The 10,839-nt window shown below is 28.5% G+C and overlaps 1 protein-coding gene across 2 annotated transcripts; it reads right to left on the reverse strand.

Annotated features, from left to right (window-relative positions):
• Positions 1-453: 453 nt before the first annotated feature.
• Positions 454-6,795, reverse strand: LOC114170389 (CRAL-TRIO domain-containing protein YKL091C). 2 transcript variants are annotated; one of them, XR_003601052.1, is made up of 7 exons: positions 6,572-6,795; positions 5,880-6,135; positions 3,991-4,027; positions 3,224-3,341; positions 2,897-3,007; positions 1,717-1,887; positions 454-629 (listed from the first exon to the last, which is right to left on the reverse strand). XR_003601052.1 is itself a non-coding variant. In XM_028055870.1 (7 exons), exons 1-6 carry the CDS (start codon positions 6,641-6,643, stop codon positions 1,722-1,724), a joined length of 741 nt encoding a protein of 246 aa, XP_027911671.1. In that variant the 5' UTR covers positions 6,644-6,795; the 3' UTR covers positions 454-629; positions 1,717-1,721. The 2 variants fall into 2 exon arrangements, 1 of the variants encoding a protein (XP_027911671.1); XM_028055870.1 differs by having other exon boundaries at positions 1,717-1,868.
• Between the last annotated feature and the right edge of the window lie 4,044 nt (positions 6,796-10,839).

Here is a 10,839-nt window from a genome sequence, read left to right on the forward strand (position 1 = left end):
TACCTATATTTATATGTATTTAAAGATTTTAAAATAAATTTTTATGTTCCAATATATTACAAAGATTTTTAACTCGTTTAATCGCGTTTGATTATTTAGTTTGGTTAACCCGTGCAACAATCTTGTGAAGATATATTTGGATTTAATATGATACTTTCTGGATATTATTATGTAATTCATAGTTTTAGCACACAATTGGAATTGCTTTGTTATTATCTTGGTACATTAAACTTACGTGATATAAAACGGGGTAAGGTTATAGATAGGTCAAAAATATTTCTCAATCTTCAGAGATTGTTTTAGTTTTTTTTTTTCTTGTTTGGCAACTCAATATTTTTCTTATAATTGTGTTTATTATAATTTTTCCAAATAGAAAATAAACATGAAAAGTTATTCAGACAAATTATTATCAATAAAATTGATCAGGTGTAAAATTAATAAAAATATAATATATCATAAGTACATGATATTTATATAATTTAGTTTATCTTTAGGACTAATCAATTATTTATAATTATGTTATTTTTTATTTTGTGATGAATTCAATGACTTTAGATTGAATTTCTCATTTTGCATCACTTAGTAATTGAAGTTGGGAATAACGATAGCAGCCTCGAACCAAAATCCACCTGTTAATGATATTTTCATGTTAAAACAAAAAAAGTAAACATGAAAATAACGAGCAAAATAATAAATAAAAGTATTGAAAAACAACAAATTGAAGTAAGTCTTTATGATAAAAGATAGTCGAATTGTTAAACTTCATTTTTAACTATTTATTAACAAATTTGTTAATAATAATTTATATTAAAAAATTGAGTGCATCATATACAAATAGGTACAGAAGTCATCCAATATCAATCGTTTAAAATTGATGTTTTATTTCATCTCTCCTTTTTAATTTAACTATGAGATTGGAATAAAATGTATTACAAATTATGTGGATGTGTAATTCATATTATATTCATTCGTTGCATGATTTGTATTATGTATATTATAAATAATCAATTTGGTTCATCTATAACTACATTCTTTTAACGATTCATTAAAAAATAAAAAATAAAAAAAATACTAATTTGGTCAAGTCTATACATTTGATTTTTATGGTTGGTTAATAAGTTATCCCCAATGTTTCAAAATTCAATGGATCTTTTGGATACTTAATCAAAACCAATTCTACAAATTTTATAGTTAAATATATCTTTTTTATTTTAATTTTAAAATTTTAAAAAGTAAGTTTTTAAATTTGATTTAGAAAAATAAAAATAATTAAATTTTAAGGTACACTCTAATATTATATAAAAGAAAATAAATAGGAAAATTTTGTTTATAAAAAAAAAAACATCACTGCTTTCAAAATTAAGTTGAATTTGGAATAAAATAAAGGTTAATGAAGACAATATGAAGAAAACAAGACTACGAAATTGCATGGATAATAGATGAATTATAAAACTTATCTTTATAAGTTAAAATTATGATATATATATATATATATATATATATATATATATATATATATATATATATATATATATATATATATATATATATATATATATATATATATATATAAGTTAAAAAGTAAAGAGCTAGAAAAATCCTTTTAGAAACTAATTTTAATCTTTTTTAAAAAATCATTTTTATTGCTATCTCCAAGAAATCATTATTGAGAAGTTTATCTAGATGCCCTACATAACAGCATGTGAGGCAAATCACCTTAATCAGTTTGATCCATTTTGCAGTGGTTCCAATTCAGCATCTTGGATTGCTACAAGCTTGGCTTTTCCACCATATACTTCTGGAAGAACCTCTTCACCAACCTCTCTTACAAACTCTCTCGTCTCATCCTCATTGGTCACAATTACAACCTGCATTCACCAACCAAAACTGAGGAGTTGAAGTCAAACAAAACTCAGATACTTATTCCCCAGTATAAACTACCATACATTTTAGGTACTAAAAATAGTAGGCTTGAATGTGGATTCTTCAGTCATACCAATTAATAAAAACTTTAGGAGAACCATTCCATAAAAGCTAACTGTTTGTAGGCAAAGAGAAGTTGACTTTCAAACAACAAACTTTGCTAAGATAAATTCTACCATGACTCTGATATCATATTAAAAAAGAAACTTTGAACATAACCCAATCTTACAAAATTAACTAGTATGGTGAAATTTGTGTTTGAGATCGCACATCAACTAAATATAAGGTGAGTTTAAAGTATATAAATGAGTACAAACCTCACTTTACAAGGCGGTATTATAAGATTATACATAAAGTCCACTTCTTAACATGGTAGAAGAGTCATGAGTTTGAGCCTATCTTGGCGAGATTTGTTGTTTGTTGAGCCTATCATGCCACCCACTATCAGAACTCTATCAGACCACTCATTAATGTCTAGTCCTACACTCAAGATATGTATGTCTCGACCTGAGGGGGTATGTGGGAGATCCCATGTCAACTAAAGATAAAACAAGTTTAAAGTACATATGTGGTTGCAAACTTCACCTAACAAGCCAATTTTGTAACAATGAACTATGTTTAAAGTCCACTTTTTAACAATTTGCACTAACTTATATACTATAATTTGACCTTATCTATAGTTGATTTGGGATCTCACCGAAAAGAAACATTGTTTTCTCTATTGGAAGATGAATTGGATGGAGATTTCACACTAACCAATAATATAGATAAAATTAAGCTAAATAAATGAGGTGCAAACCGGAATCTTAGCCAATTTAGGAAGACTGATTTTCCTTTGGTTCATAAGCAGGATTAAACTATCAGAATCACAAAATTAGAATGGAGAATGGGAGATTAGAAAAGAGGTGATGCATGTAGCCAATGAATGAAAAATGTGCACAAGCATAAAATTTCCTCTTAAGATAGTAAGTACCTTTTCTAGGGTAGCTTTCTCTAGGAAACGAGAAACTAGTTTCCAAACACTCACAAAAAACCATGGCATGTGCAAAATATAGCACTTTGCCAAACGTTCAGGGTAGTAACTCTGCAGTTCAACCAAAAACGTAAAAACAAATTAAAATATATCCTCTATTCATCTTTCCAATAAATGTTGATAAAATGCCACATTACATTGGTGCCAATTCAGATATGATATGAACAGGGATTTTGAACAAAATTTCAATAAAATCAGAGTCTGATTTTACACATTGGCATTTATGATATGTATGTAAATGTCAACGAAAAATAAAATGAAAATTACCTGTAAAAATTGAAATCCTGTGATCAAGCCACGTGCATCAATATTTTTATATGAAATGTTTTGTAGATCAATAATCCCAATCAACTTCTCATTCCCTACCTCCCTTCCTTTGAAAGCACTGAAGTTGAAAAACATCAAATATTAATTTCTTAACTTTCTATACGATAAAGAGAATAAAGAGAGAGAACACAAATGAAAATTACAATTTGACAATACAACCTTCACCGTAGTTAGGAGGTAAAAAATATGATGCATCATATATCTAACTATGTCAAGGAAAAGAAATCATGTTTCTGGATTTGAAACAGTTCACCTCTTCTCTTCTTATTTTTGTGGAGGAATTTTAAGGAATTTGGATTCTCTTCTTATGATATGGCTTCAAAATAATGCACATGATATTTTAAAATATATTAAAAAAAATTTAAGTAGCGACATCAGTAAATTTAGAAGAAAGAGTAAAGGACAATAGCAAAAAACTCAATAGAGAATTTGAGTTCAATTTTAACTCATAAGTACATTATTGCAGCTTCAGATGCGTTTTCTCTCTTCAACAATATTCCTTTCTTACCACATCATTTATAACTTATAAGCCTCATTACATCACTTTAGATGTTTTGAATTTTAATGCATAAAACAGATATTCATGTGTAGACGAGTGTCTCCTAAAAAAAACAGCTAGAATACTTTCAATAATGTATAGAAAATAGGTAGATTATTTGATTTAGATAACGAATATAAAAACACGAGTGTCAGTAAGATCACAGTACCTTGCAATTGTCTTGTCCAGTATATATATGACATATTCTGAATCAATGAACAAAATAGAACAATCAGCCTAACTTGAAAATTTTAAAGAAGGTAGTGAAATAATTTTATCAATCCCAATAACCAAATCAAAAGTGAATTAAGAATTACAAAATTGATATCTGTTGAGTTAAATGGAGAGAGAAAGAAATAAAATGAAAAACTACATGACAATTTTATTAAAATTAGAAAAAACTTATTATTATATTTCTTAGTTCTTCCAAAATAATCCTATAAACAAATAAAATACTAAGGGAGTAATTTTTTAACTTTGTGAATTAATTAATTGGATCTGAAAATAGGTACAAAAGGATATGTTGGAGAGAGGAACATTACACTATATCTTATTAAAAAATTTTGAAACCTATATAGTTGTTGAAGTTTTCTTTAAAATCCTGTTTTTAATTTATATTTAAGTTAATTTTATTTATATTTTTTTTTATGTTTGTTTCCTATAAATGCTTAGGTACAAGAGAGTGTTTGACTTGGAACACAATTGGACAAGGTTCTCTCGAGTCTCTTCATCAACAACTACCTCATTGTCTATAATTAATTTTCAACTAAAAAAGTTTGATGTAAATAGCTCTATATGCCACAACCTTCTTTCAATGTTTGATATAATCATTTCCCAAATTTTAGGCATTTCGAGATTATAACTAGAATAATCACAAATTTAAAGTCTAGACTTTATAAAGAGTATTCTATCATGTCATAAATTTTAAACTGGAATTTAATAAAATCTTTATATTACATCCTATAGATAAACATAAAAATTTAATATTATGAATATTAAATAATACTCTGTCATAAGATTCGAAAGTTGAATTATTGAAAGATTTGACAGTGAGAGGAGAAGACTAAGAGATGGCTTTGCACGTGAAGAAGATGATAGAGGAGATAAGACACTAAAATAACATTAATCTAAGTGGCATATCCAGAAAAGTGGATTTTGAAGGACAAATAACGTAGTTTGATTAAGAAATTAATTCTATAGTTTGAACATAAAAAGTCAAAGAACGAAAACCAAGTAAAACCAATTTGGTAACATTAATTAATGAAGTGTTTTAGAATATTGGCTACCGAGACAAATTACATGAAAATGGAATCTTTAAACTCCCTGTATTGGCATCAAACTTTCCACCTTCAGTTCTGAAAAATACATTAAAAAGTGACATGCTTCACTAAAATGTATTTTATATTTATTTCTTAAAATAAGTTTATTAGATTAATTTTTTAATATAGAAAACGAAGATAGATGATAATAAAACCCTCAAATTATTTATTGGCAAAACCAATTGACAACATGGTTATCCAAGAGCTGAAGAAGTACATTAAGCAGTGAAAAGTTGTGTAAAAAAAAAGTATATATTCTGTATCTTGTATTAAATGTTTAACATAAATTTGTTACTTTTAAACTTTCAAATAGAAAATAAAGACTAAATGATAACAAAAGCCTGACTTAACTATATTTTCATTCTCTTTAATAGGACAATGTATGTTTTAAATCTGTACAAATTGTATCCTTTTGGTCATCATATACTGCACATTTCTAAACAATTATCAAAAGGAAACAATAATCTTTTTGGTGTTTAGGAAGGTAAATTTAAGGACTTATCAGTATTAGGATAAACCAGGATACTCAATATAGGTCTTACAAAATTATCTACCAGTAAGATTTCTATCAACTAGATCAATCAAAGTTGAAACAGAACATGATTTTTGTGTTTAAGATAATGAGCAAATACATCTATCTATATTTATCAGACTAAAAGCATGATTAATCCCAAAATCTCTTTTCATAGAAAGTTTAGAGCTGAAATTGAATAAAGTTTAAAGAAGGGAAGGGAATTACTCTTGAATTGAATCTGATCCTTGGAAGGAAAATGTCTGTTGGTTTGAACAATCATGAGAGGAAATTTATCTCCAGACAAACCCTGCAAGAAGATTTTCCTTGCTTCCAGTTCATCTGGAATTTCAGATTCTGAAATGAATCCATTAGGAACCATAGCACTCCTCCACTTTTGCCACTGCACAAACATTTTTGCAGCTTTTTCCACTTCCATTGATCGAGCAATCAAAAACCTAATCAGTGTGTGGTCTCCGTACCCCTACAAAATGTATATAATACTCGGAATCAGAGAGAAGAGTTTGAAATTACAATTAAAAGGAAAGTGAAAATAGATAAAAAAAAAAAGAAGAAAGAAAATCTCTGTTTTAGAAGACTTCATGCAAGAACATTTGTTAAAAATAGATTTTAGTGTATTAAAGAATTCTTCTTGACTCTCAAAAATTCCCAAGTACAAGAAATAACAATGATTTTAGTACTTTTTTTTATCAAGAATTTTGTTTCCTACTTTAATATTCTTAGTTCCACAAACAAGAAGGAAATTGACATCCTATAAATTAAATTCAAGGACTAAAAATAAGAGCTAACACCAATTTCAACCAAAAAATTAAGTTAAAAACATAAACAGCATCAACAACAATAGTAGAACTAGGAACAGAGTGAGTAGGTTCCATAAGAAAATGACAGATTGAGCTCACCTCTGCAGAAGAACCAAGCTTCTCAACGGATTTTCTCATCTCGGTAAGTGCAAAATTTCTCTGTTGATCCATTCGGGCGAAGAAAAAGTGATGGAGTTGGAACAAACTGAGAGCAGGTACCAGAGAGGAGAAGAAAGGTAAGATCTTGGAAGTGACCAACAAGATTTTCAGAGTGCCATGAACATATATAGAGAAACAAGACTCGAAGAAAGAAGAGTCAATTCTGTTGAAAAAAAAAAAAAAAAAAAATATATATATATATATATATATATATATATATATATATATATATATATATATATTTCAGAGAGAGAGAGAGAGGAAGGTTGGTTGCGTGGGACACGTCTCCTTGATTTTGGTTCTCTGGTTTGCCATCTTTGTATTTCTTTTAATTTTAACGAGAAATTGATTGAGACTCACAAAATAATCTGCATCAGAATTTAATTGGAATGGTCTAAGAAAGTTATTTAGTTGTCTTTTTGCGTATATTGTAGAATTATCACTTTTCATAATATTACTTTTAAATTTAGTATATATTTGTTGGTAATTGACATTGTTAAAAATATTTATATGGAATGATAAAACCTAAAGTATTTTTAAAATTATTATGATATAATTGTGGAATTACTATTAATTTACTTTAAATAACAAGTAATTTATACTAATATGTAGAAATCATCATATATAATATAGAGATTAAAAAAACATTAATTATCAATATTATATTTGACTAGCGTAACACAGGCGCTATCACGCTTGTGTGTATGATTTTTTAAATATGCGTGATATTATATTAGTAGGTGATAATATTATAATAGTATTAAGTTAATATATATTAAAAATAAAGTGAAATATATGAGAACAAATAAAAGAATAATCATTGATAAATAAAGAAGAAGAGAAGAAGCAGAGATATTGATTTTATAAAAAGTTTGTAAAAGTAACAGTCAATTTTTTAAAATTTAATAAATTATTGTATTTAAAGGGTAAAATCGGTATTTTGAAAAGTGAACACAAAAAAGGGAATCCCATTTATATATTGTTATATATATTTTTGAAAACTTTAACTACTGTCAAGTATTTTATTGTTCTCTCCATTGAACTAACATTACTAATCAATTAATTGGAATTTTTGGTAATCCTTAGAGTTCTCTCTATTGAACCAATGTTGCTAATTAATTAACAGGAGTTTTTGGTAATTGTTAGAACAACAAAACTTACCTACGATCTTTAAAACCTCTTGTATTCTTTCATATTTGTAAAACCTCGATTATTTATGGGATTTATAAAACCCTTGTTACTTTTGAAGGTTTGTAAAACCCATGTTACTTTCAAAGGTTTGTATTTCATGTTACTTTTGGGAGTTTGTGAATCCGCTGTTACTTCTGGGGTTTATGAAACACCATGCACTTTCAACACTATAAAACTTATTATGTCGACATTAGTGTTTTTTCTTAGGATTTCAAGCTCTCGTTATGAATTTGTTGTATTTTTGTGAAATTTTCATAAAAAATAAAACAAATGAAAATATTTCTGCAGAGAACAAATAAGATGTGTTAGGCACAAGTGTCACCTTATCATGTAATCCGCTATCTCTTTAGTTGGTCTCTCCCCGGTTGATACATGTCAGCTTGAACCCAAGAGGGGTTACCTGCAGAAGAGTCTCTGAAGCTCAAGTAAGTCAAAGCTCTCAGAAAGTCAAATTGGTGATTAATGAATGCGTACCTTTAATTCGTGTGGTCCATGCGTATTTATAGAGCATTAATGATGTTCGTTTACCCAATGGGTCGGGCCTTGGTTTGGGCCCTAGCCTGGGTTATGAGTGGGCATGGGCCCTAACCCAGGCCCCCAAGGTCCATCGAACGCGGGGACCTCCATTTTACTAAGTCTTCGAGGGCGGTCTGATCCGTTTATTTCTTGGCTTGTCAAATGTCGTCCTTGGCCGTGTACTATCCGTGTTGGCCATTTTGTTGTTACTAGCCTTTGTTCATTTAAATTCGAGACCATGGCGGCCCAGGTCGTGTACTTGGGTTGTCTCTGGCATGTTCGTGAGGTTTATCATTTATACGGTTAAATTGACCAGGTCCGGTATAAGTTAGACTTACTCGGCCTAGGCTGAATACTTGGCTGCCTTGATGTATTTTTTACTTATTTGATTGAGTTCGGTTAGGTGTGGTACACCAGTCCCCCAGCCTTGTCCGATGGGAGTTCTCGGTCAAGGGTGATATGTGTTGGTATGCTAGCGGAACCGGCTAGGTGTGGTACACCAGTCCCCCAGCCTTTAAGTGTGATGAACAGTGTTAAGGCTAAAAAGTGGTAACCGTCAAAAGGTAGGTGAAGGGGTGTTAGGGGTCCAATCAAGAAGTTTTGGCGCCGTCGTTTTTCAAAAATCGTATCTTTTGCAATGATGGTGTCGATTGGTCTGGGGTTTTATTTTGGCGGGAAGAGTTTTCGTCGTTTGGGACCCTGGACTATAAATATAGGTTTGAAAACGGGTGAGGGGTTACTTGTTTCATTTGCGAGAGTTCTGAATTCAGAGATCTTGTGCGCGTAGGGATGGCAACGGGGCGGGGCGGGTACGGGTATCATGATCCCATCCCCATCCCCATAATAAAAATTCATCCCCATCCCCATCCCCAAACCCAACGGGTATACAACTTTTGACCCATCCCCATCCCCACCGGGTAACGGGTATTTTCTTATACCCATACCCATACCCATTTTTTTATTGTTCCATATATCAATTAAATATTTTTTATAAAAAAAAATTAAAAATCACACCAACGGAATCATGATACTATCAAAATATTCAATATTAAAATAACATACTCTTTTTGATTTTCATGATGTCAAATATTAAGAAAAATATTATAATAGTATAAATCTCAAATTAAAGTATCAAATAACAACTAAATAAAATTCAAATAATTATATAAAAGCTAAAAAATTACACATTACTAAAATTTTATAATAACCAAAATATTTATTAATTTTACAAATGATCAGTGGTTTCATTTGCATTCGATCCACCTACACATAGAAAAAAAATGAAAAATTAGATATGATATAATAATTGAAATTGAAAATTTTAATTACTAGAATATAATGTACCTTCTTCATCAGATTCATTTTCACTCATGAGAACATCTTTTCCTTTTAATTTTTTAACACCTACAAACACCAAATGTAGAATATTAGATGAGAATTCACAAAAAATACTAACAAAAAATATTAATAAATTTGAGTAACTTACCTAGATGGTTTGAGTTCCATATCCAACTTCTTGTACACATCAAAGCCTCTATAGTAATATGATGAAGTCGACTACGGTGAGAAGTTAATATCTGACCACCAGTACTAAAAGCAGATTCAGAAGCTACAGTTGTTATTGGAATAGCTAAAACATCCCTTGCAATTGCTTGAAGGGTTGGAAACTTTAACCCATTTGTTTTCCACCATGATAGGATATCAAATTCTTGTGTAACCGGCAAATTATCTTCTTCCAAGTAATAATCCAACTCTGTTTTCATAACTGTAGTTCTAGATTTTTTCTTTTTTGCCATAAACTCTAAAAATTCATTCGCATCATTATCAACATCCTTTCCCAACTCCAATGATGTAGCTCTATAAGAAGAAGTTTCATTCTTTTTTGATTGATATTCCAAAACCAAATCATAGCACATTTGACGAATCCTACTAAGTTTCAGATCAAAATCATTACCATACAATTTATAAAAATAATATTCTAACATGTCCATCTTGTACCTTGGATCTAAAACTGAAGCAATTGCCAATATGTTATATAACAAAAAACAAAGAGAATGAGAAATATGTTATATATATATATATATATATATATATATATATATTATATTATATTATATTATATATTATATTACTATGTATATATATATATATTATATGTGTGGATATCTTATGTTTATATATATATATATATATATATATATATATAATTATTTATATATATTATATTATATTATATATTATATTATTATTACTATGTATATATATTATATGTGTGGATATCTTATGTTTATATATATATATATATATATATATATATATATATTTTTATAGATATATATTTATTTTAAGTATATATTATATTATATTATATAATAATATAAATATAATAATATATATTATATTATTATGTATATATATTATATGTATATGCGTAGATATTTTATGCTTATATATATATATATATATATATATTTCTTTTAAATTTTTATAAATTTGTAATG

Source organism: Vigna unguiculata, chromosome 2 (genome assembly GCF_004118075.2).
Source record: "Vigna unguiculata cultivar IT97K-499-35 chromosome 2, ASM411807v1, whole genome shotgun sequence".
Classification (NCBI taxonomy): Eukaryota; Viridiplantae; Streptophyta; class Magnoliopsida; order Fabales; family Fabaceae; genus Vigna; species Vigna unguiculata.

Coding starts and splice junctions, on each gene's coding strand:
- LOC114170389 (XM_028055870.1), bottom strand. CDS start 6,643: ATGGATCAACAGAGAAATTTTGCACTTACCGAGATGAGAAAATCCGTT. Junction 6,136..6,571: donor AGCTTGGTTCTTCTGCAGAG/GTGAGCTCAATC, acceptor TACATTTTGTAG/GGGTACGGAGACCACACACT. Junction 3,008..3,223: donor CAGGATTTCAATTTTTACAG/GTAATTTTCATT, acceptor GTTGAACTGCAG/AGTTACTACCCTGAACGTTT.